General features: G+C 39.6%; 1 protein-coding gene across 4 annotated transcripts in view; it reads left to right on the top strand.

Annotated features, from left to right (window-relative positions):
- NEDD4L (neural precursor cell expressed, developmentally down-regulated 4-like, E3 ubiquitin protein ligase) overlaps window positions 1-27102 on the top strand; it is a 259010-nt gene that overhangs the window by 81934 nt on the left and 149974 nt on the right. For 2 of the 4 annotated variants that reach the window (XM_019531744.1, XM_019531743.1), the window contains exon 4: window positions 411-464. Coding sequence is in view for 2 of the 4 variants with exons in the window: in XM_019531740.1 (XP_019387285.1) it covers window positions 4226-5401 (1176 nt within the window). In the remaining 2 variants the exon portion in view is untranslated. Of the gene's footprint in view, window positions 1-410; window positions 465-3821; window positions 5402-27102 lie in introns of those variants that run through there. The other 2 variants (XM_019531740.1, XM_019531741.1) reach the window with 2 other exon arrangements.

Here is a 27102-nt window from a genome sequence, read left to right as displayed (position 1 = left end):
CAGCTGCAGTACTAATGAAGTCCCCAGAGTCTCAGCAGTATGGCCATCTAGGGACTTTCATGGACCAGTAACCATGGAGCCTCCTATGCCTGGTAGGATAGCTCTCTTGGTATGCAGCAGCCACATCTCTCTCCTTTGGAGTTTTCTGCGGGAACAGGAATGTAGCATACAGTATGATCTATTAATTGCTGTATGTAGAAATATAATATTGAAACGTAGAATGTTTGCTGCACATTTAGGCATGAAGCGTTCTCATACTTGCACATTAAGCGTAATTAGAGCTGGGCACAAAGCTTGTTGGCCACTCATCTGTATGGTTGTGGTTTACTTATTTAGCAAACTGCAATAAATGGCTTATGTCATCATAAAAGTAATGAATGTGAAGTAACACTGTTTGTATTTTCTGATAGGTAAACCCAACCAATCATCGACTCCTGTTTGAAGTGTTTGATGAAAACAGATTGGTGAGTATAGTCCTTGTACCGATCTTCGTGTTTTTATTAAACACAAAGTGAAACACAGGAGTGCCACTGGCTTCCCGGTTGGCGAGATTGGCTGTGCGGACTTCCTCCCACCTCCCAGTCACTGACTGGCTGCTGTGGGGGGCATGTGCCTCCCCTCCCCAAGTCAGGTGGCACCATTTGCCCATGCACAGATGTTACGCAGCTTCTTTAAGTTCTTGGATACTTTGACATATCCTAATTCAGGAGTTGGCTACTTTTTAGGAGTGATATACCAAATTGACAGAACTCTGTTCAAGGGGGGAGGAGGGAAAAGGAGGCGCTGCTTCTGACCCAGCAGCTGCCACCACTTCTTATTTACCATCACCAAATTACTGCTGATTCCCCCTGATTTCTTGGCTTTGTAGGCTAAACATAATCTCATGTTCTAATTAAAAAGTTCATATTATCTGGGATGTGTTAGCAGGTACACCAAGGAACATAAAATGATGTACATAAACCAGGACATCAGTCTAATTTACAGCATCAACATTCAAATTTCTCTTCCTGTACCAAGGTCATCTTTTGCAATGGGGAAGTTATAAGGAAAATTCTAGCCTTCCAAGCCTTATGAACTGTCCCTTTTGATAAGATTAAATAGATGTCTCTCTTTAATATGTATCTGTGCAAAAAAATCTATGCTTTGATTCTGGGGAAAGTAGAAGAGATTGGTGCCATGTTATACTTTGTAAACTACTAAAATAAAATTAAACACTTTTAGCACCACTCTCTTGCATTATTACATAAAATGTTCATTTTCCTCTGATTAGGATAAGTACATTGTGTCTCAGCAAAATTTGTGTACTATATTGGGATGAGTGGGAGGGGAAATAAGTTTTGCTAGGTAGGTGGAATATGTTTTTATTACTTTATGAAATCTTTAACATCAAAACAGATCATTCATAGAAAAGCAGTTTCTTTTTTTCCCCTAGCTCTCCATCAGCTGTAGTGCAAGATAGAATATACAGACTTTTAAGGGGAACGATCTAGGGAATATTGTAAGGCAGTAACCTAACATGGGTATATGGACTCTGTGGTTGTTGGCATAATCAGAAGAGAAATTGGGATCATCTGTTATACAAACATAGTAATTTGATGATGGTATAGGCCACCTCCCTTTGACCTACAGGAGATTCTTAGTTAGATTTGGCTAGTTGTACTCTTTGTAGGCTAACCACTGGGTGGGACAACATCATAACCTTTTGAATGGGTCTTGTTCCAGGCAGCAGAGGGCAGTGTTGTGCACAGTTAAACCAGGCAGAAGGCAGGGCAGAATGGCACCTTATAAACTAATTCAGAGGCATAAGTTTTTGTAAACAGTAGCTTACTTCATCATATGCTGTGACTTGGCGGGACATGATGCCATTCTCAGCATCTGATAGTGGAGTTGTTGCTTACAAAAGCTTAAACCTCACCTAATTCGTTAGTCTACACAGTGCCACTCTGTCCTGCCTTCTGCCTGCCTAACTTGGCTAACCGCCTCCTTTAGTCACACCAGTATGCAATAGTTTAGTGGCGGTCATTTAAAAAGTATTTTTCAGCAGTTACTGCAAAGTAACATTTGAGACCTTTCTCTTTCTCTTACTTACATTTCATATATTACGTTTGGTGACTTGGGGCGCTTTTTTAGATGGAGCTAATATATGTGTGTGTGTGTGTGTGTATATGTGGGTGTGTGTGTATATATATATGTGTGTGTGTGTGTGTGTATAAAAAAACAAAAAACAAAGAGCACTTACGGTTCAGTTTATCATAGTGTTAAGTTATGTGCCTAGGCTGAGGGTGCATTTGAACTGAATTTTTTTAGATTGATTTCTATGTCGTGACTATATTTTGGGAGCCAAAACACTTATATTTTTCTTTGTTACAGTTTACATTGGGAGTAAATAACTGGTATAAAGCCTAATTTTGTAAGGGTTTTTCTTTCTTTTTTTGATTCAACTTGTACCATAGCCATCACAGTACTGTGAGATTGGAAAAGGTTGTCCCTGCTACCCAGCCCTGCCATAACCAAAAATATTTGGTAACAAGTTTTTTAAGCATTAGTGCAAAAAGTCTTTGTCATCCAAATACTCTAAAACCTTCTTTGTTATCTGAAATGTGTATTAAAATAATAATAGCACCTGTGATTGCATCAGGCATTCTTCAGTACTGTTGCTGCTTAGAAAATACCCATGTTTTTCTTGTTGTTGGCTCATAGTCCAGTTAAAACAATAGAGGATTGTCCTGGCCCTTGCTGTTTTGTCACTTAAAGTAGCTTCCATTTCTCTTATAATTGGTCATTTTCTGTTTTTGAAAGTGATCTGTTGGAAAACAGAGGCTTAATGCCTAAGTGGGGGGCTGACTTATCCCCGTAAGTTTTCAGAGCTGTTGACAAAACAAGCTCCCTCTCTGCACTACTGAATGGGGGATAATTTGGTTTCTTTTTGGAGATTCTTTTTACTTGGTTGTTGTATGAACCATGAACAAGTGTATTAAAACTCCAGGGCCCCTCAAATGTGCCTTCCCCCCACTTTTTTAAACAGTGAGATTCTGGAGGGCTGATTTTTAGGGGATGTGATAATTTTGGGTTGTATCCTGTCTGTTCGTTGTTCTTTTGAGATCTTTTGGCTCTTAGCAAGCATAGCTGTATTCCATGCTGGCAGTCAGACTTGTGGTAATATTGCTAACTTTCTCATTGGAAGTCTGCCAGCGCTGGGCAGTGTTTTTGTACGGTGTTTAAGGGAAATCGGGACAAAGCTACATGCACACCCGTCTCCAGTTTTCACTCATCTTTGCTGCCTGGTAAATCCGAAAAAGAAACTCTGTCTCCTGCCATCTTGCTCATTTCTGCTTCTCGTGTTGTATGTGAAATCCTTGTCATATGTAAGGTTTCTTTATTTGTTGTAGTTTTTATGTAGTGAATATGCTGTACTGGCTAGCATAGGCTATGCTGTGTTTACAGTGGCAACGTGGAACTTGTGCCCTTTTCCAGAGAAAATAGTTTGTTCCTTAAATCATTTTAAGACCAAGGAAAAATCTAAAGCATAACCATGCACTAATATTTATTTATGTTCTACCATGGTAGCCTAATGTTGGAACAGACACCACCGAAACAGATCAAGCCTGAGTCTGTCTCTTCCCTGAACCTTTTTCTACTTGCCTATCTGTGTATGACGTTGACTCAAACTTTTTAACACTAAATTAGAGTGGGTTTTTTTTTTCTAGTTAACTCTCACAGTCTCTCTCTCTCTCTCCCTCCCTCCTTCTCTCTCTCTCTCTCTGTCTCTGCTGAGTACAAAAGTGCCCTGTGAATATTATGTGGTTTAGATTTATAGCAGTGCCGAGTGTGTTTGCTGCCTTAGTCAGCTGTGAGAGCTCTCCCGCTGGGGCCGCTCCTTTCTGATGGAAAAGGAGCAGCTGGGAAGGTGCTGTTTCAGGCTCTTGCTGGTATTAAAAAAAAAAAATCACTAGCTTGCATTGGAGAGGGGGAACCAGGTCATGTGATTCCAACCATCCTACCCTATGTGACAGTGTGTAGGAGCGCTGATTGCTCTTATCCAATCATGCCTGGAATGCTGCTTGCCACTTGGGCTATTTCTGCTATCTGTCGCTATCAGTGCTGCAGTGCTAACAGTTTGGCAGATGGGACACTTTTTCTTGGAGTTTATGTCTATGGTTTTTAACTTCTGGCAGTTCCTGAATTGCTGCTGTTTTCCTTCTCCTTTTCCTCTCTCTGTAAAACCATGGCCCATCGGCTGCGGTTTCATTTTGGCTCTGGACGAAGCAACACAGCCCCTGAATCAGAGATCCTAGACCGCGAAAGAGAAGATGACTTTTTCATGGCATTCCATACTTTGCCCCGAAGAAACAGTCCTCATCCTTTCTCCCGACACGGAGCGGATTATGGTGGCAGCGATTTACAAGAAGTGGGCACCTTAAAAAGGAGCACGTCCATGTTTATTCCTCAGCTGCTGAACAATATTGATGTGCGCCCAACAAGGAGCTCATCTATGCACATTTCCCTTCAGCGCAAAGCGGTGAATGGCTATGCTGATGAGTGCGGAGCCCCAGATTCTCCAGATGAGACGCTTCCATGTAAATTCTCAGACTTTAGGGAGAATCTGACGTCACCCATGGAAAGTCGTTCTTCCTCACCAAGCAGTCCAGAAGTGACACCAGAAAATTCACCGCCCAGGGTGCCTGAAGAGCTAGGACAACGGGTTAATGGAGCTGCTTCCTGTAACCATTCAATATTTTGTACAATTCCTTCCAGTAACCAGAGTGATGCCGCTGCATCTACTGCCCCAGATGATGAGGCAAGTGAAGCAGCTTCAGGTTTAAACATAAGTGGTGTACGGATTCAGCATCGTGCTTCCAGCGCCGATATGCATCAGGTAACACTTTTGCCCTTTGGGTCCGAGGCTCAGCATAATGTTCCTGCCTCCGAACCGAGGCGCTGGTCTTTGCAGCATCTGCCAGATATGTCAGCGAATTCAGGAAAAAAGCTCTTTGTTCTCCAGTTGCAGCAGCCACAGGCCAGTGGTACGGGTATAGGAGGTGATTACAATTTTGGTTTTACTGGAACAAAAGGAGACAGGTTGGTGAGATATCCCCGGATACGGCTGGAAAGGAGCACTTCCTACCCGGTCCAGCCACGACCAGAACAGATTAGCCCCATGGAAGATGGAGCAAATTCAGAACTTGGTGGAAATGGCAGAAATGGGTCAGAAATGTCTAGAAGCAATTCAGTAGAAAGGATTCCTCAAGGACAAGGGGGATGCATGTTTAAAATCAGACCAGATCAAAACACAAGGCAGCAACATTTCAGAATTCTTGTAACCCGTGGTCCTGAAGAACAAAACCAAGTTCCTGCTCAGGAGAGCCCTGGTACTCCTGGTCCTACAGCGGCCAGGGCCACAGTAAGTACCTTGCTGAATATGCTCCCCGGTGCCCTAGAAAATATAGGTTAACCTAGAAAAAGCTTCTTAATTTTCAGATAAGGATCTTCACTCGTTTAGTACGAGAAGGCTCAACATTTCTCTGGAACAATCTGTAAAGCATCTTTGTTTCTAACCTAAAATAACTTTTGCTCCCAGTGATGATTACAACAAGTGTAATGTTTTGTTGAGGTCCTAATGGCTCACATGTTGCTTAACTCAGTGCTACGTCAGCTGAAGAGACTCGGGATTGGGAGCCCGTGTCACTGTTCCTTAATTGCCTTCTAACTATAATATGTATACATAGACACACACACAGACCCACAGACTTAACATGAAAGCAAAATACACTAATAGCTTAAGGCTTGGAAATTACATAGTAAGTTCTGATAAGGAAACTAATTTTGCTTTCAAACTATGAGGGGGTTAGAATTGTTTTTGTTATTACAAAAAAAATACTTTTGTACTTCACCTTTTTTTTTTTTTTTGATGTAAGAATTTTTCACATATGCCGTTTTGTGCTCTCTGCCCCTTCAGTGTCTAATGAAATGTGATCAGGCTACTGTAAATACTGTTTTCACATCACTGAGTAACGTCTCGTTTTATACATCTTGGGTATATAAGTCCCTCTTAACAGCATCTTGGGTATGATGTTGCATTATAAAGTGAAAAATTGTCTTATAATGCTTGTTTCTCATATAATGAGGGAGAATTTGAGTGTTATGGGTTTTTTTAAACAATTATATTAAAAACCCAGGTGTGGTTAAAGCTGAAGGGGGTAGAGGAGTCATTTGCTTGAATTGCTTTATAGTGCAATTTAACACTGCCCACTTGAGTTTCTAAGCTTAATGATGCTGTATATAGAATAGTAAGTATTCTATCTCCAGCTGTGAAAACAGCCTCGCTAGAGCAGATTTTGGCCTTTTATTACTTGTACACTGCCTTATTCTCTCACGCTCTCTTTCAGTTAAACGTAGCAGAGAAAGACAGCTGCTAAATGCAGCAAAGCCATATGATGACTCTGCAGGTTTTATAGCAAAAAACAAATAGTATGGAAGTTATTCCAAGATAGCCATCTTTTTAACACTGCAGCACCCATTAGGCATACAAGAATACTTGTCCTCAAAGCTGTAATTCAGAACAAAAAAAACTTCTGTTCAATTTGTGTACCAGATTAAAAACCCCTTGTATATGTATCGATTAGTGTCTTTGCTGGCAGCTTCTGGATATTTTGCATTCTGAATTCTCCTATTGAAAATATCTCTGGTGTTTTCCTTTCATTAGGAGTTCACACATGCTCTTCAATATGTTAAATAAAATGTTACTATTCTGTCACATAAACATTTAGTGTTTTTCCTTGTTTTATTTTCAGAAGTTTTAATCTGTAATAGTAGGCCTGAACTGCACACATATTTGGATACCGATTTCCCTGAAGATCTAAGGATGTTTGAATGCAGGAATTTGGGAGAAAAAGGGCCAGTTGTGGAGCTCAATCCAAATTAATCCGGTTGTAATTTTCATAAATTTGGGGTAATTCACATGCAGTCTTTTGGTTTAGTCTAGAGTTGATCAGAGTTTTGAGACACCATCTAAACCTCTGTCAGGGAGGCTTCCACAGCATTTCAACATACTGTTACCCCAGATCACCCAAGTCTTAACTGCATTTTCCATTGATCGCCTCTAGTTTTTTTGGCGAGCAAACTGTTATGCCTATAACAGTCAAGCTATTCACAGGGGAAGGAAGTGACCACAAACCTGATATAAATGCTTTAGACACAGGAGGAAGAGTCCAAGCTGTACAGTTTGGATGTTCTTACTCTGATGTCTCTGACCCAATACCTACCTTCCTTAGCATGGAGGAAGGGACCCCTGAAAGGTACTCTTGAACTTGGCTTTCACTATAGCATTCATTTATAACCCCAAACACAAATTTTAAGATTGCCTATAGGCAATAATAATGCTTGTTTCTAAGTGCATCTAATTTTAGCCACCACATAAAATTAATTAGTCAGTCATGTTGCTTGGCAGTTGCAGAGCCACTCAGGCCAAAGGGGATTTAAATTCTCCACTGCAAACAGGTTTCCTAAATTAAAGTGCTTAAGATTTTTTTCCCCCCTTTTAAATATACTATGCTCTCTTGACATTATTTCTGGTGAGTCCAGAAATGTCCTAGGGGGAGGCATTTTGTTAGGCATGTTTCCGTAGGAAATCTGGACAATGAAAACAATTTAAGAATGAAATATTTTCTTTATTTAGTTTACAAATAAAATGTTTTTCACTGGGGTGTTGCTTTTAATTCATTCCTAAAAAGTTTGTTTCGATGGAGGTCACATGATGATGGGCCAGTATTTGCTGCAGTGTTTGTTTTGCTAAACTGGAGGGTAAAATCTGTTTGGGTAAAATCATTTCTAGACTCTTCCAGTTGAGCTAGTTTGTGTGTATTTGATTGATATAGGGCACGGGCCTAGCACTGTAGGCAGCAGCTGCTACAGCCTTATTTATCTTGAGTGAAAACATTCATGCGGGCGTCTGCAGTCCTACTGCTATGCTACCAAGTGTTTATGACCTTTCAAATATCTTCTGTTTTAGTCAGAAGTGTTTTTGGGCAGGCAGGATGTATTTCATTATGAGTTACCATAAAATAGTGAGTAAAGTAAAAGCATGTGTCCAGCTTTGGAGTAGGAACCAATCTGTTAAAATATTGATTTGGAAGTTTCATGGCAAATTCTCTTGACTGCCCTCTTACTTTACATGCACGTGCATGCGTGTGGGTGTCTGCATATAAAAAATAGATTTTTGCAGTGTATCAATGTGTTTTGTAGCGTACATTTCTCTCTACATCTATACTTCCAAACTGCTGCTGCATTTGAACCTACACAACTTCAAGTATTGAACAACTGGTTTTGGAGAATCCAGTATTCCAGTTGAAAGCTTGAAACCAAAAAATGTAATTTGATAAATAAAACATTGTGGTATTATATTGCAGTTAATATGAAATTGTAGTAAAAATAGATGAGATGGCATCTCCAAATCTTGTAAATCAGTTCTGCAGTTATCATAACTGAACTTTCATTTTTTTCTCCATTTTCAATATTGTTCTAAATTAGGTCCAGCTAGCAGCAGTAATTATTAAGCTTCCTTCAACAACTGTTTGGTTTTTGTAGAGGGGAAAGATTTGGGTGTGAGCAGATTTGGAGCCTGGATCTCTTTCTCTTTCACTATTTTTAGGGTTTTTTAAGGCTTTAAATTATTTGGATTTTTTAAAATTTCTATTTCTACAGATTTCTGATGCAAGCAAAATCAGTCTATAATGACCTAAAACTAATAGACAAGCAAGGCATGTGGTAGCAATCTGTCCTATTCCATTTGAAATCTGTGGCAAAACCTTAATTTACTTCAGCAAAAATGGATCGGGCCTAAAGTGTATAATACAACATTCTACAATCTGTCTTTGAGCACGATGCCTTCATGGTGTCTATACAGATAGCCATACACAGAGACAAATAAAATATATGTATGGAAAATAAGATACTATAAAGGAGTGTTCATTTTAAAAGAGAACTATGCTAGACTGTTTTCTACATAGCATCTCAAAATCTGACACTTGACTCCTAATAGATGCACACATTTTTTCTAAAAACTTGTCTACAATTTCAAATGAATACCTGTTCACAATGTCTGTTTTCCATTACTCACTAACTAACAAGCTCTGGAGAAATAAATTGCTCAAGTATGCTAGGTCTTCATTGTGAAAGTTTCTCTATTTGTTCTCTTTCGCTATCATTCTTTGTTTCCGGATGAAAAAATAGACAACAAATGTTCTAGCTACAAACTGTCTCTCTCAGATTTCTCCTTCTGTTTAGTTTATTCTTTCTATTCTATTGGTTTTAATGGAATTTACAGTGCAGGACCTTACCCTGTCAATGGGACTATAGACTCCAAAATGCATTTATAATAAAGTTGTTGTTTTTAATTTAAATGGAAGCATTCAGTGGAGCAGATTACCTTAAATCAGGCTATATAGAAGAGATATAGTGCTGCATGTGCAGTAAGTAGTTGACAACTAAAAATCACACAGCTACAGTGTAATTGAGGGTTTCTTAAGTATGTCATCTTGTTACCAGAATTTCAAGACTTTTGATAGTTGCCTTTTTAGCTGTAAAACATGGATATTATTCTCTGTTTTCCTTACATTCTTCCTCTCACCACCTCTCTCTAGTCTCACTTCTAGAGATAAGTGTTTCCTAGTTACCATTTCTCACAGCAGCATTTTCCATTTATTGTATTTATAAAAACTTATTTGGAGCTTTCTAAGTGAGTGTGCCTACAGGTACTAGTGTTCCATGTGGAACGCCACTACTGACAGTCACTTGGAAAGCCATGACATTTCATAGTCATCTGATCACGTTGGAGACCATTTTATTTGTATTGTCTTTAATACAGTTGCATTGGCTTCTGCCGCAGGAAAGTGCTGTGAATTCCATTGCTAATCTGCTTGGTGAGAGGCTTTGGCGATAGTGAAACTTGATTTTACTCGTTCCTGAGTGGGTGCCCACTAATCTGTTTGTGTTGAGAATGCAGTGATATTTCCTTAACCTAGAATTTGAGGATTTGACAATGTAAAGGACTTTTTGATTGTCATATCCAGCCTCTGAAGTGTTTCTGACCTCACTTGGCCTTGGGATTGAGATCTGGGAGTTTATATCAAGGAATAAATGCAAATCTCCCACACATTTGGCATATGCTGTAGCTAACCCAGCAAGATAATGGCAGCACTCCCATCTCATTTGTTGTTAATGTGATGGGAACGAGGAGTTGTTATTGGCATTCTCAGTTGCGCTTGGAAAATGGCAATTCCACTTGTCTTATTTTGTTACACGTTTGTTTCGTAGAATGTCGTCTCCTGCATCAAGGCTTCTGGACTGTGAGAATTCCCCATGTTCAGGCGTGTTTCGCCTGGGATATACTTCTTGTAAAGAATATTATCTATACTGTGGAAATATTGGTATATGATTATTTGGCCTTGAAGAACATTTTAAATGTCCCTTGAAACTGAAGTACACACAGTGATGAGCAGAGGAGAGCAAAGACCAGAGTTAGAGGAAGAACGTATTGTTACATGTCTGTGGATTTGAAGCTGCATATATAGACAGGAGGTTTGGTCCCTACTTTTTCTACATTTCAGTCTGTTAGCAACCAATAGAAAACAGTGATTCTCAAGTGGATGTTGTGACATCTTCTGTCTGCTTTTTACATCTTCTACTCACCCATAATGTATATATTCATGGTTGGTTTAGCTTGAAAGAGGTCCATAACCTGGTCTGTATCATGATCCTTAAAGAGAATGATTTCTCAGCTAGTCAAGCCCTCTCTGCCAGCCACTTCATAAAATGGAGCAAATTCTTGTTGTTGACCAGAATAAAATGGCTCAAAATTTATAATAAAATGATGCTTCCCTCAAGCTTATGCACAGTCTTTATATCAATTCTCTGTTAAAATAAAAGCTATTTTATTCTCTGTTCCTCTGCTTAGAAAGGCTGGCATGCAACTTTAAATTGGATTTGACTACAGCAAGAGAAATTCCTGACCTGGTACTTCCTTCCTGTGACCTGGATTTACTAGTGCCAAGCACCCATCAGTAAACCTTGGCTGTGAAGGGCAGCATACAAATCAAATAAATAAATAAGAAAGCAGGCAGATGTCCACGTTTCTATCTGTTCTGGTTTATTCTATTAGTTTCATCCTTGAGAAATATTGATGAGTAAAGAGGAGTCTTCAGTCTGACTTACAAGACCAAAGGATATCTTCTTTGTCAGATAGGAACTACAGAAGGAACTAAAAGTGAACCGTGATGAGATGATACTGAACCTTACATTAAAGTGTCAATTTCCACTCAACTTGGACTGGCCTATCTGCTGTGGGAGGTTTTGAATGGCAACCTGATAATTAATTGCAGAGCATCCCAAGTTGGGGAAAAAATAAGAAAAGGAAAAGAGAGTACAACATCTTAAAGGCTGAGTGTAAACAAAAACCTGATTTACTTCCGCTCCAGTAAGAGGTGACTTGTTTCTGGCAAAATGGGGAGGATGGAGGCATTTAACAGAACTTGAAAACCTGTCTATCTATATCACTTGATACTTGGGGAGAAACTTGCCTCACCTGTTCCCTCATAGGGATGAAGAACCCTATTTTCCCCTTAACTTCACTCTTTGTACTGACTTCTGTGGTTGGGGTAAACCTGCCCTTAGGGTCACTTTTCTAATATGCTTTTCTGACTTTAGCTGGCTTCAGTCTGTGATTGTTCAGGGGCCTGACTGAGAAGCAGAAGTTGTAGTTTTCTGATTCAGAAGAGGCCGAGGTGTTTACCTCTCCCCTTCTAGACAGTTTTTTGTACACCGATAAGAAAATTTGATGAATAAATAGACAGTGGCCCCAATGAAGCTTCTGATGTTCTTCAGTCAACAACTTATCAGCACAGTTTGTTGTTGAGCGGCTGATGAAATAAACTGCAGAGAAAGCATTTAAAACTCATCCTCAGAGAGAGGTCTTAGGTTTTTTTAATTCAGTTGCATTTCCTGTCTCTATTCTGCACAAATATAGTGGTGAATTGCATTGGAAAAACAGTAAATCCCACCACATTCAGACTCTTAATGACCAGGAAGTGAGTTTAAAGCTGTATAGTTGCAAATAGGGCAGGGAGCAGAAGGCAGAGCAGTAGATCAGGCAGGAGGTACAAGACAAGGAGCAGAAAGCAGACAGCAGATCAGGCTGGGCAGGGGGATCAGAACAGTGCTCAGGGAGGGCGCAGGGTAATTTATGGCAAAAGGGTTTCCCCCCACCCTCACTGCTCAAGAAGACAATTTATTCTTTTAAACCACACAAAAACCAAGGTAACCTTTGAACAAAGTGATTTGCCTGAACAAGCCCGGGTTGCAAAGGCCTTGCCCTGGGATCCGCCCTGCTTCCTGCAGTTCCTTGCTTTAACTGGGCTCTTCCAGGCTTTTGTAGAAATCACCTGGTCCCTTCCCAGTTGGGTTGATTATCTCCTTTACCAAGCCCAAGCACCTGTTCTTAAAGGGGCCCTGCTCCAGAATAGGGCTAGCTGGCTTCTGGCTTGCTGGTCTCTGAACAGATCTTTCATTTTATAACTGCGTTGTAGGGCAGAAATGTATAGATGGAGATTTCATAGAGTTAACTTTTGAGCCCTGCTAACTAAAAGCATCTCCATGTCACGTGTATCAGTGGTGCAGTGCGTCCCCATGCTGAGACAATGGCGGGAGGGCGTTTTCAACTAAAGCACATTGAATGTGTTTTAATTCAAGTGCACTGCAGCCACTTTCTCAGCGTGGAGGCATGCTGCGCTGCTGATGCATGTGACTCATGAGCCTGCCAAAATGCATCAATTTACGTGCTCTGACGTGCTGGATTTCCAATGCATTGGAGCAAGCTCCCCATGTGTGTAAATGCCCTCTGAATGCAAGTTCTGGATATAATATCACTTCTATAGCAATAATGAAACATCACCCCTGCACAGAAATCTTGCATGTTGAGTTTTAGCCTGGAGCAATCTCTTTAAAGCAGAATTTATAAGGCACTTAGTTTGTAATGGAAATACTGACACAGTTTTAGCATTGAAGGTGCCAGCCAGAACAACTTTAGCATAGACCGAGTCGCAGAAAATCCTAGACATCCCTGATTTATTTTGTTTATTGCAGTGTCAACTGGCTTTTCTCCTTGATCAAAGATATCAAATAAGTTGGAGCTTGAAGAATGGAAGCTTCTTCTGATGATTTTAGTTCACAAAGAGTGCTGTTAAACCAGATATTTTCCTTGTTTTTTTCCCTCCAGGAGTCTGTCTCTGAGCCCTGTTTTGCCTAAGGCTATCTGATATAGGTGGCTTTTGTTTTTCAGTTAATAAGATGGTTATTGGGGTGTCTACATGATTGCATGCAAGTATATATAAATAAGAAGTATAGATTAGTAGTGGGTCAACTCAAGCACCCCAAATAAAGACGAAACTCAGCCCACTTCCTCTCATCTCCTCTTGGGCAAAATCCTGAGTAAACAGTCTGGGCAGCATGCCCTGAAGGCCAGCAAACTGGAACTGAGCTCTGAGGGACCACACACCCAACTCACGCTCTTGTCCCTGAATCTGTGAAGGACAGCCCCTCCAAATCTTGTGAAACATATATGCCATGTTTTCCTGCAAAGGGAGGAACTTAACAGTGGAGTTGTTTTTAAGTCAGTTATGGAATTAGAGCATCTCTATACAAAAACAGGTATCTAAACAGTAGCTGGTACAAAATACACTCGTTCTCCCCAAGTATCAAGTGATATAGATAGACAGGTTTTCAAGTTCTGTTAAATGCCTCCATCCTCCCCATTTTGTCCAACTAGAGAGTACGGATCCCTTGGAGAGTGGCACTGCCAGGCTGTGTTTTGTGTTTCCAGGAAAAGGGTGAGAGAATATAGTGCATTACAAGGTGCTAGTTTCACTGAAGTAGAGACCCAGGTATAAAACTGCATGTATTAGATAGGTCTCATCATCTGTTGTTGGGCGGCAGTCTTAGTTTGTTTTATACTAGTCTTTGAAGCTCAAGAAAAATCTATTTTAAAGTGCTAAGTGTTAGGTCAGTAATATACTGTCAGCATTTATAAACGCACAAAAAGGGAACAGTGGGGCGCTACTTACCCTATGGGAATTTTGGCTTTGGCACATTGGACACACAACCGTGAAGTGCTAGCAGGTGGAATTCTGTATTTAAAAGCAAAAAACTTGACAAGTCTAATGTTCATCAAACCATAAAACCCTTTTCAAGCAGATGAAAAGGGTAATGATCTTCATGGACTACTTTTAAGCTCTATATTTCTATGTTCTGTTAAATTGTTTGCAGGCATCTTATCTTTTTTTTCTTTTTTTTTTTTTTTTTTAAATACAGATCTCCAGTACAGTTTTAGTTTTGAAACTGCTTTTTCTATGAACTGTGGTTACTCCTAACCATAAGAGAGATGCTATGAATGTGTTTTGACAAAGTCCAAACGTTTTTGAAAAAGGATCCAGTCAAAGGAAATTAATTTAGATTAAATATTATTTATACTGTTTCCCACATAAATTATTAAAGTTGTATCAAATCTCATTATTTTTGCTGTTGTACTGTTTCCATTTTTTTTTCTGGCTTGGATAAGAATTTAATTTAATAAATGTTGCCTCTGTTCGTTATAGCAAGAGGAACTTCACTTAGACTTGACCCACAATCCTGTAATGTTCCAAGGTTACAAACATGGAGGAAAGTATTTATTTATTTTAAATCTGTTTTAGTTTGAAAGTATCCCTGATGACATTTGTTTGCGTCAAATTTTGTAAAGGTGTGCGTTTTATTTATATTTAGGAGCCAAATTTGAGTGTGTTTCTCTTCAAAAGCAGAACGGCATCTCACTTAATTTAAACACAAAAAGCCATATTTTCTAATCCCCTTGCAAAGGATTAAAAGAACAGGCTCTAGTAGTTACTGTATTACTAACACTTCATTATTTTTAGAAACTCACAGAACACTTGCCAGTACACTGAATTATCATAAACAAAAGTGAACTATACTTGTTGGAAAATGAGAGCAGTATGTTTGGTGATGTATTAGTCATAGCGGTGTGTTCCTTTGCTTATTAATTTAGAAGATTAAATAATTCATAATAAGTGAACTACAGCCATTAGTATGGACTAATGAAGTTCTACGGGATGTATTAATTCAGATTGCTTTTAATAACTCTTTTTTGTCTTTTTTTTCCCTTCTCCATGTTTCTAAAGCTTCTGAGCATACTGCTTACCTTAAGGGAATGTAAGAGCTTTTGATAGTCTTCTAGGTGTATATTCTTAGCATCCTTTTGAAATTCAGAAAGCTTTCAAGCTGTGCCTATTTAATGAGTGAAATTTTTAAAACAAATAGCATTAAATACCACATTACAATTTCTTCAAAGCTCAGTTATTTGTTTCATTAAAACTAATTCCAAATGAGAGAGAATCTTGTCATAGTTGAAGAGAAGAATATTTATTTCACAGATGAAATGTTTCATCTAAAACCTGGTTTTTGAACTTGTGTGTATTATCTTATTTGAAAGCTGGCAATATAGTAGGGGTCTCCAACCTCTTAGGTGTGTGCCTATGTGCCTCTGGGTGTTTGTGCTTAACATGTTTCACCTGAAAAAATGTAGTGCATATGGTCTTGTAAAAATTTAGTATGGGAAGTCAGCTAGATTACTAGATTTCTCTGTCCCAGTTTGTATGTTAAAAAGAAGATCATGAGAATTTAGGCTGCATCTTTAATCTAGTTAACCAGCAGTGATCTTTTGTTTATCTTGCATTTCTGTCTGTGTTGAACCACTGATACAAATCACCATCTCTTAGGAATGGATGTGATTTAAGAAATGCTTTGGCAGGATCTTTTTCCTGGTAATTTACTGGCCAAATGATGGGACAACACACTTCCCAAGATCCTGTAACAGGTCTTTAATTGGTGTATGCATCCTGTTCCATTTCCCTTCCTAAATATGTACTTTAAAATGGATGAAGAATTATTATTAGACATTTTTTGCCAGAATTACAAGAAATGGGCGTAACCTTTTTCTGAACAGAAGTAGGATTATTATGAGTTGCCTTGTGTGCAGGAAGTTCTAGTGTAGTATTATTGGGCTAGAAGTATGAAATTACTGACTGGATGTTTTAAGGTTCAGAATCTCTTAGTGTCGTGGTACGCTATCTATTCAGCCCAATGGGCCACATCTGGCACATGGGGCCAATTTGCAGGTGTGACCCTGCGTGCTAGTCCTGGCCCTCCTTGGGAAGAGGGCAGTCACCTAAAATGCATAAAACTTTCTACATGTCCATCATCTTAGGCCCGTCCATCATCTTAATGCCCCCAGCCCCCAATAAAAGTCGGCACCTATGGAGATGGGTTTCCCTTTTCTGTCTGGAAGTTAGCTAAAACAAAGCTCTACCTTAGACTTCAGCTGATGAAAAATCTTATTGTATACTTTTGTCCATATAGAGGCAGGATTTTTTTTTTTTTAATATAAGCCATTTTGTAGTTGAAGTTTATCCTAAAAGTGGGGAAAATCCAGTAGAAAGAGATTTTTTTTCTAAGGGAATTTTGTTCCGACTAGCCTTGTTAACTATGATACTAGTAGCCAAGACATTCCAGAATGAACTAGTGTTTAGGTGCTTCAACTCTTAAATGTCTTTTTTCATCTATTTAGCTCATGAAAACCTTGGCTGCTGCACTTTTGGGATCTTAAAGATGCAAAGCTTTTACCATCCAATCAGGGCATGTTTTACTAAACAAGTTGCATGCTTTGTTTTCTGAGTCTCCAGATGCTACAGACCTTAAATTTTTCCTTCCTCTTCCCTACGGTCCCGTGCTGTGCTTGCATTCAGCACATAGTAACATATTACTTTTGACTATACAGGTCTAGGGAATATTAGAATTACTTAGCAAGTTTGTCTGATTTCTTAGTTGGAGAGAGATGTCATTAAATCCTGACCCTGTAGAAGTCAAAGGAAGCTCTACTGATGACCTTCACACCATCATGCCAGCTGTCCTTGCTGCCTAATGGCAAAGGCTTCAACTAAGAAACTCCTAGGTGCTACTGTTGCCTAAAGAGGCTTCTCTTCTTTCTTAGATGTCCAGGTTCAGATCATTACCTTCATCTTAAGTGTGCTATTTTTTTCAGTCTAACTAGAAATACTGGGAGAAAAATAGCACCTCTGACTGATATTCTGACATCAGCTTTAGTGAAAGCCTTATGGCCACAAAAATACCCTTTTTCTTGTATATCAGCTCTGGGGGACTGGTATAAGAACATTTTTTCCAGTGTAAACTCTGTCTCCACTGATGGCATTTTCTGGTAAAATTGAGCATTATAAACCTTTTCAAATGTAGACAAAGCCTTAACTACTTCTTAATTTAATTTGAGCTTTATTCTCTTTATTACTGGATGTGAATACGGAGAAGTTTTGTTAACGAAAAGCCCCCAGCACTGCATTTTATGGGATTAGAGCTCTTTTTGAGATAGATGAAGGACTTAAAATACTGACCATATTTTGTATTGGAAGACCAGCCTTGTTTTTATAAAAAGTGCCTAGATATGGAGAATTAAGCTTAATACTTTGACAAGCCTCTTTCTCCCCATACCGATCAATGAATGGTCATCTTATTCTGTTCTAGAAATTTGTGAAAATAAACTGAATGTTTATTCCTAGTTTATCTAAGCTTTTAAGCTCTTTGGGACAGGTCCAGAAAATGTGGCACTGAAAGGAATAAATGCATGAAATTTTGAAGACTCTCAGCATTGGGGCTCATTTTATTGATTCTAAACATTTTGGGTGGAAAGCAAAAAACTTGCGAAGAGGCTTGCAGTCATGCTTCCCACACCCCCTGTGGCTCAAAACCACAGATATTATAATATATTAACATTAATTGCTTTGGTTTTGGAAACAAGTAATCTATTCATTAAGAGCATGTGCAGCAGCTTTCATCTCTGGTTCCCTTGTATAATCTCTTTTTTTGATCATAGTGTTTCCATTTTATGCACCTTTTGACCTCTTGACAGTTCTAGGACATTCAGCATAAGTCGTTCTTCCAGCACTGAAAAACAGATCAAAAATAAGAAAAATGAGAAAATGTAAATATGTATGTTAAACAGCACAGGTACTTAAAATGGAGGGGTGGGCGTATTTTTAGGTTTGTGTATCGTTTAGGCATCAAAGCCAAGTAATAAAGTAAGTTTTTCTCGATTTTAGACTGAACTTGTAAATACTGTAAGTCAACTTGGGTGCAATGAATTACTTGTCCAAGCATGTACAGTACATCTGTGCTTACTTGGTGCATCTAAAGATTTAAGAAAATTTTCCATTCTCTTTACTCACATTTAAAATGCCCAGACTTCCTTATCTAGAACCCTCCGCGTTTGCAAAACGCGGAAACTTGCTAGTCCTCACTTGGCTTGATATCATGTTAACAGTGTCAACTAAGTGTGGCAGATAGAAATGGCAGATCTTAGCTCAGATGGTTAAAAATTTGTAAAGCTTTGTGCATGTCAGAGGGGAGGGGAGACTGCAGCATAGTTCTACTTAACTGTAACGGGTGCTCCGTCATAAATAAATAAATAACGTTGCACCGTGATAAGTTGGTTTCTCGCCATGAAAAACAAAGATCTCTGATTATAGTTTACGGAACGTGTCAGCCCACTAAAATTTTTTACGCGGGCATGCAATACGAGCATTTTAAAAATAGTTGTGTTCTGTTGCCAGTTCATCCAAAATGGAGTAGATGTTTCAGAAAGATTGTGCTGGACCGTGTTTTTCACATCTGTTTTGGACATTGTTTGATGTCAGTGTCTCAAGTGTTGTCTCCAGCCAGTGCTGTGCTGCCCTGTCACTATTCAGTCTAGAAGTGTGAAATGGAACAAAAGGCTCTATCAAAAAGAGAGCAGTAATTGTAGAGGGGGAAAGTGTTAATCAGCAAGGTTTGAAGTAATGCTGTTGAAAAGCAGTAAGACTGATTAAAACCACCTTTTTTCCCTTGCTGTTCCCCCGCCTCCCAGCTGCTGAGTTGTCTGCTTTCTTTTCAGATATGTTTTTCTCCTGAATAGCGTGCTGTAACAGAGCAGTGCTGGGTTAGCCAGGTGACATCAGGCAGAATGCTTGTGTCAGATGCCAGCCAAAACAGATGCAAGAAGAGGAGAGGGGAAAAGAATTCAATGTCCTCAATTTGCAATGCCAGCTTCATTCTCCATGGAGCTGGTTTGTTCCTACTTTTTTTTTTTTATTATGCTGCTCCATAGCAAATGGTGCCTTCTGATTTGCAGAAGTGTCTGTGAATTTGAAATTAGGGAGAAGCAAGGATTTCGTAGGGTGATTATCTTTTATTGCACCCGCTGCATAGTTGGGATAGAGTTAGACAAGTGTTCAAATGGAAGACAATCAAACTAGAGAGAAGTCACCATCACTTTATTTTTCTATCCCTAAATTTCAAGTAGAACTCCAGTAGGATTTCTGCAAATATATGGCAAGGGCATCTGAGGAAGATTAGACCTGAGGAAGAGCACTTGATGTGCAAAAGTGCTGTTGGTTCAGCAAATTATATTTAAAAATTCTTGCTTCTGTCACACATGTCTGGGCCCACCGGAGCTGTAAGAATGCTCCAAGTCCAATGCAGATATTTGGTCGGGCATGCTGGAGAAATCTAGAAATTGCCAGTCTGTCTTTTATCCATTTGTCTGTCTGGTTAGAGAAGCTTTTACATATGGTTGTATCAACACTAATTATTCCTCTCTATTCAGCACTGGTGAGGCCACATCTGGAGTACTGTGTTCAGTTTTGGGGCCCCCACTACAGAAAGATGTGGACAAATTGGGGAGTCCAGTGAAGGGCAACAAAAATGCTGAGGGGGCTGGGGGGCATGACTTCTGAGGCGAGACTGGGGGAACTGGGCTTATTTAGTCTAGAGAAGAGAGACTTAATAGCAGCCTTCAACTACCTGAAGGGGGGTTCAAAAGAGGATGGAGCTGGACTGATCTCAGTCGTGGCGGATGACAGAACAAGGAGCAATGGTCTCAAGTTGCAGCAAGGGAAGTTTAGGTTAGATATTAGAATTTTCTCACTAGGAGAGGGGTAGTGTAACATTGGAACAAGCTACTCAGAGAGGTGGTGGACGCTCCGTTCCCACGGGTTTTCAAAACTGGCTAGACAAAGTTTTGCTTGGGATGATCTAGTTGGAGCTGGTCCTGCTTTGAGCAGGGGTTGGACTAGATGTGACCTCCTGAGGTCCCTCCCAGCCCTAACTTTCTCTGATTCTAACAGTAAACAGGGTCTTGTTTAGGAAGCAAGCATTACTTTTAACAATCATCCCTGTAGGGTAGGGAGGACAGAATTTGATACTAATTGTACTACTTTGAGGAAATAATAGGATTACTGAAGTATTACTGCTGACAGAAACCGGTCTGTTGCATAAGGTTTCCTCTTCTGTCCAGACTTGCTTTATGATCCCACTCTCTTATGTGTATTTGGGTTCCTGCATAAAATAACTTGTCTGTGTAACCATGGGCAGCGTTATGCAATTGGGACATGATCATTCTGCCATTCTGTTTTGGTTTTTTTCCCTTCAGTTTAGGCAGTATAAGCAGTTAGTCCAAAGGATGGCTGTAAAGAACATGCTTTTTCTGACACAAAACAGCCTTTCGGTTGGCAGTTCCCAAATAATGGTACGCAGTGCTGAACATCCAGGCTCCAGGTCTCCCATGTCCTGGGTGAATCCTGTACTCACTAAGCAAAAGGTGCAAAAGATGGGCATTGCCTCTGCTACCATGTAAATCTGCTGCTTTCAGTAATCTAGTATCTAGTGGTGTTTGGAGTGTTGTGAATGGCACTTGAACATGGCTATTGTATAGCGTGGCATGGGCAAGAGGTAAGAAACACTGCATTGAATGTTTCCTATTGGCCACAAGTGTCTGTGGGCTTTCCGAGTGACCCCATGGAATATTCTCCACATAAAGCACTTAAGCATGTACATCTGTGTCTTTCTTGGGCATCTCTGAAGTCTTTTCCTTGACTCCATGGGGATGTTACACATCTTAACCAGTTCACTTTAAATCTCCCTCCTGGACAGGTGCACAGGTTGGGACAATTTGGATCCTGCTAAATGAATTGCTTATTCATTTCCCTTTCGGAAGCTATTTGTTTTGTCACTGGCAATGGTTGCTATCAACATAAGTATGTTGGGATTGTTGAGTAAAATTGAGGAGTTTAGAGTATGAATGTAGTAAGATACTTGCATCTAGGAGATTTAATCTGAATCAAGTCTGATCTGAGTTCTTATTGTGTAGTTTCTAATGAGAAGGAATTATGTTGGAGGAGAAAAAACATTGGAGGTGGCTGGTAGATTCATATAGTGACAGCAAGTCACCTTTCAAGAACAACGAGGTTCAACAGATGATTTCGTCTTTAAATTGACAGCCACTTGCTCTTCAGTCCATATTTGCTTACGTGAAATGTAAGGCAAACTGAAGAAAAGATGCTGAGCAGTGGATTGTGGAAGGGGAGGCACATTACAAAACAGTGATCATGGACAAGGTATTGTTTGTGGGATGTGGAAGAGTGATCTCCATTTTCTTATTCAGCTTTATTTTGTTAGTAATGTGGGTTTGTTTTATGGTTTTCTTGAATTTGAAAATAAATTATGATTTTTTTCCCTCACGATTCTTTGTTTTGTTGACAGAAACAACTATTGTTTGTATTTAATCATATTTAGTTTACTTGAAACAACAGTTTTTCCTAATTAGTCTCCCTTCATTAACTGGTCTGTAAACCAGGATTTCACTGACCTCAGCATACTTGTGTTTTATCATTTATCTTAATTGGTGCATGTTCTTTTTTTGCTGTTCCCTAATAAATAAAAAGGTGCATTATGTTGGCATAATACATACACAGCAGTTATCACTGTGCCAGGGTTTTGTAACCATTAACAAAAGGCTTAAAGGAAAAATATTACTCAAAAATGCTGCCAGTGTTAGTAGCTGAGTGTTTGCTGTGGAAGTGCCAGTCAAGTAAATTAGAAGGCTGAATTGTTGTTAGAAGTTGCTTAGCTGGTTTTTGGGAAATTTGAATGAGAGTCAGCACGTTTTCCTTCCTTGTTTTTTTTTTTTGGTTCTGTCCCATTTCTCTGCATTTGCTGCCTTCTGCCCATTCCACCACGTTGCTGCTTCTTCTGGCATTACTATCTTTTGCTAAACCTCAAACTGTGATTTGTCTTACTGACCACATAGTCTAAGTACTGTGTCAGGCCCCAGGATAGATATGCTGATAGGTACTAATGTAGCATAACTTAATACTCAGGAAGGTGCCTAACATGACTTCTCCTCCCATGCAGCATTCTCATCTACATCATTTGGGAGAGTTACCCTTTTCAAATTTTGGATGTATGCGTAGAAATATGGGTGGCTCTCAAACACAGATGTCACTCACTGGCCCGGAGGATCCCTTGCACCTTTAACTTTACACCAGTATGAGAAAAGCAGACCTTGTCAGAGGTGGGGTTAGGGTTCTGGATGCCTGACATAAGTTATATGCCCTCAGTGAGATTTGTAGCTTGCATAGGTATTAGTTGTTATTTGTCTGCCCATACAGCCAAGTATTTTACTGAGAATTCACAGGGGGTCAGATGCGCATTCAGGAGCTTTCAGAAACTGCCTTTGGTCATTTGAATATGTTGTGTTATGTGGTCAAGTTACAGTGAATTTCAGAGCACCAGTGGGGATTACTGGCCATTCAACCTGCCTGCCTTCACCCTCCTGTTGTACCATGTAGTTGAGACTATGGCATGTTTGTGAAGAGTATGAAACAGCATAAATTTCTCTGCCTTAATAGCATGGAAAATCAGGACTGTTTTTCACTTCAGTAATACATTTTTATATTTCACTGCTGTTTTATCAAACATTCCTTGCCCACATAGCAGTACTAATTCAGAAATGTTGATAGAAGACTGTTACTTTGTGGTAATAAAGGTGTTCATCATGCATGACAAATAGCTAAAAATATAGCCTCTCTCGAAGAGCTCTTGCTGTACTAAGAATTCTGATGTCACAAATCTCTGTTGGAAAATAATAGGTACTTACATGGCAAGAAGCCAATAAACTTCTTGTTTTAAATAGCACCATCACAAACTATGTAAGAAGTAGCAGAGAAGAGAAGAAAAGATTAACAGAGTGTTTTCAAAATCAGGATATTGCAAATAAGTATTTGCCTGCCTGTGTATCTGCTTGCAGATATATACCTGGCTAATTCATCCCTCTGTAAGGCTCAGATTGTTGTGTACTTTGTTGTTTACTCTAATGGAAAGCAGCATTTTATTGTAAATATTCACATAATTTAAATATTTCCTCAATTCTCTGCATTCAATTTTAACAACTCACTAAGGTACTTGGGAAAAAATAATCATAGCTTCAGCTATTGTATAAAGACCTGGCTTTTGAGGCAATGTTTCTAGGTTATAGCTATCCTTTAATAGCAATATTATGTACACAAAGTGTGTATCAGTAACGTAAATAACAGTGTCCTGTTGACATATTGGCATAACATCGGAAGATCTGTCCAGTGAAAATTACAGTTGTAATGAATCATTGCATTGTGAGTGTTGTTTTCCAGGCTTTCACTGTTAAAGGAAGACCTTTTGAATGCAATATTCTATCAATGAAAGATGGAGTGGTTTGCAAGGAGAAAAAAAAAAGTCCACAGCAGGCAAATTGACCTGTTAAAATATGTTTTTGAGAAGCTAAATCTTCTCTCATATATGCATTCCTTTTGGCAAAACTGAACAGGTTTTTTGATTCAGCTGTGCTGCATTGTCTATTCCCACAGCCACCACTACCCATGATATGACGCAAGGTCCATGTACCCTTTTTGGCATTCCAGCTGGGACACTGTAGAATTACGACACACACACACTCTGTGTATATATTACTATAGTATGTTTGTTTGCATGTTTGTTTGTACATTTATACATCTCCTTAGTTGTTACAAAGCTGGTCTTAAGCTTTACAGTTTTTTTTAATTAAACATATCTATCCTTTGTTTGTTTGAATATGAATTTGTTTTAATGTGTGTTAGTCTATCATACTTGGTTCTACTTTTGGAATTTCATACAGTAGCTAGAACCTGCAATGGTTGGGTTCTAGACAGAGGAAAGAGAGAGGTTTTTGTTCCTGTCATGTAGTGCTGCCCTGCCCATCAGATTTTACTGTCCCCTAGGTTACCTTGTATCTGCAGGTCTATCATCCACTATAGCAAACACCAAGTCTAGTAAGGCATCTCCCCTGGTGGGACCATATACCTCTTGTACTAGGCGATGGTCCTGTATGCAGGTTAAGAACCTACATGACTGGTCGGATCTAGCTGACTGCTCCTCCCAGCAGATCGCGGGGTAGTTTAGGTCACCCATGACAGCCATGTCCCTTGAGCGTACGGCCTCTGAGAGCTGCCTTGAGAATTCCAGGTCCAACTCATCCTCCTGGTGCGGCGGTCTGTAATAGACCCCCACTACCAAGTCCCTTTCACTCTGACCCCCTTTTGACCCACAGTACCTCAATTTGCCCCTCTTCTGATCCCATCTTGATTATAAAGGACGTGTATTGTTCCTCAACATAGAGAGGAATGCCCCTCCACTTTTATCCCACACTGTTACATCTGTACTTTCATTATTTGGATCATATTTAAATGGTTTGCAGGGTCCACAGATCATTATTCTTAGTCTGTAATTTAAAAAATATTTATAAAAATATCATTTATCAAACCTTATGTGATACTTAAATAATTAAAGATGTTGAAGAATATCTGTTTTCTTTTAAGATAAATACTTTTAAACTAAGAGTTTTATCCAATATGCTTAATACTAAGGTATGCCCTTTTGTTTTTATGGAGAATATCCATTGATTGTCAGTTTTGAAATAGCCATTGCATTTTGGGTAAAGGTTTTTTTTAGTGCCATTTTTGAAAAAAAGCTCATATCTAGTATTCTAAAACATAGCTTTTTGTTAGGATGATGGATAGCGTTCAAGTGTTTCAAACTAATAAGCATCGATTAGTATGAATAATATACAATATTGCAACAGTTTTCAAATTTCCTGTAATCAGATTACTGAGTCTCTGGTGATTTTCTCTGAAGGAAATGGGAAAGGCAGGGAGTATATTTACTGTCTTACAGATCTACATGTTGTTATGCAATTCAGAAATCTGGTCAGCTTTATTTTTGTACAGTAACAAGCTATTATTCTTGGAAGTGAGGCTATCTACAAGCATGCTGGAAGTGTCCACGTCAGTCTATCAGTGCTTGACTTGTTGTGCCACGGCTGTTATACTCTTGAATTACTTCCTGAGAAAAGTTGTCAGTTTCAGTACTTAATTATGGGACTGCTTTAGTGATTTGGCCATATCTCCGCGTAGGTTCCTTGTCATATCCATGCTGCAATAGTATAATCTGGAAGCTGTGCCTTTAGACAAGCTTCTGTTTCTCAGAGCTCTTTGTGACTTGTTCCTTCCTCCGGTTCCATCCTATCTGGCTTCCCCTTTATGTACTGAAGCAGTGGGGACAATTAGACACTTCTTTTTTTAAAAAAGGCAAAGAGAAAAAGACCAACAGAATATACTGACTTTTAAAAAACAAATGGATCCCAGGCCCTTGATTAGAGTATTGAATCAGGTACATATAGAAATGATGGCAATCATTTCATGTGATTACGGGCAATTTCATGAAATTCAACAATTATGTCCTTGAAAACTGAGATGGTAAGGTCTGATTTCTTTTGAACTTTAATGGGGTAAGTGACTCATTAAAATAAGTGACTCACATGATAGCATACAGTAATATTACAATAAATCAAGATAAAAAAATTCATAGCAATCGGTCTTGCTTCTGAAGTGTCACAACTTCTGGATTTCTCCAGTGTTTTTTTTTTCATTTTATAACCAGAGTAAGTCACATGAAAGTCTCGCATTCAAGAGCATGTCTAGCGCTATCCCAATTGCATAGTTGGTCCAATAAAAGAAAAGATATTGCCCTCAGAAGTACTTGCCTCTCAGCCAAATAACTTAAAGGTTCTTTAGAATTTTCTTCCAAAGGCACCTGCATTTTGGCAGTGCTTCCCTCCCAGAGCTGTTGGTGTACGCTGAATGTGGCAGAGAAGGCAACTACCCAGGTGCCATTCCAGATGTGAGGGTACTAAGACCTCTAAGTCATGGTGTGGTGGGCCATGCTTTTTCCTGTCTTTTCTGCTATCCTGTTGCTGACCCCACACTGCAGTTGCCCTTTGACTCTTTTGCTTTTAGTACCTACTTACTCTAGCACTGCCCTGCTTGTCTGGGATGTACTATGAGCACTGGAAGAACTTCCCTAAGAGAAAACCCAGAGGGAGATTAAAAGTGCAGACTGAACTGAACTCATAGATTTCATAGACATTAGGGCTGGAAGGGACCTGGCAAGATCATTGGGTCGACCCCCTTCCCAAGGGGCAGGAAACTCTGCTAGTGACTTACTGGAAAACAGCGGTTTCTCTAAATACCCAGCCATGCTGACTCTGAGCCAGTCTCTGCCTTGTGGAAGATCCCCCTCAGCCCAGGGACACCCTCACGGCTATAAATGACTGTTAATAAAGTACATAATATTTGCACGTGTGACAAGGTAAAAAAGAGTTAGGGAAGTAGAGAATAATTGGATGCAATTTTCAGCAACATAGGCTCTCAGCCTGTCATCGTACGGTCTGTTTTCCTGACCTCTGATCATGGTTGTGGCTGTTCTCTGGACTCTCTCAAGCTTCTCCACAACCTTCTTGAATTGTGGAGCCCAAAACTGGACGCAGTACTCCAGCTGTGGCCTCACCAAGGCCTAGTACAAGGGGAGAAGGACATCCTGGGATTTGCTTGAGAAGTCTCTATGGATGCAAGTCAGCGTTTTGGTCGCTTTACTAGCCACAGCATCGCATTGCAGGCTCATGTTCATCCTGTGGTCAATGATGACCCCCAAGTCTCTTTCTTCCATAGTGCTAGCCAGCGTAGCACTGCTGAGCCTATAAGGATACTGCAGGGTTTTTTTCCCAAGGTGGAGAACCTTGCATTTTTCGGTGTTAAACACCATCAGGTTCTCATC

This window comes from Crocodylus porosus, unplaced genomic scaffold (assembly GCF_001723895.1).
Source record: "Crocodylus porosus isolate Cpor-Errol unplaced genomic scaffold, CroPor_comp1, whole genome shotgun sequence".
NCBI lineage: Eukaryota > Metazoa > Chordata > Crocodylia > Crocodylidae > Crocodylus > Crocodylus porosus.
This window is presented reverse-complemented; position numbering and strand designations above follow the sequence as displayed.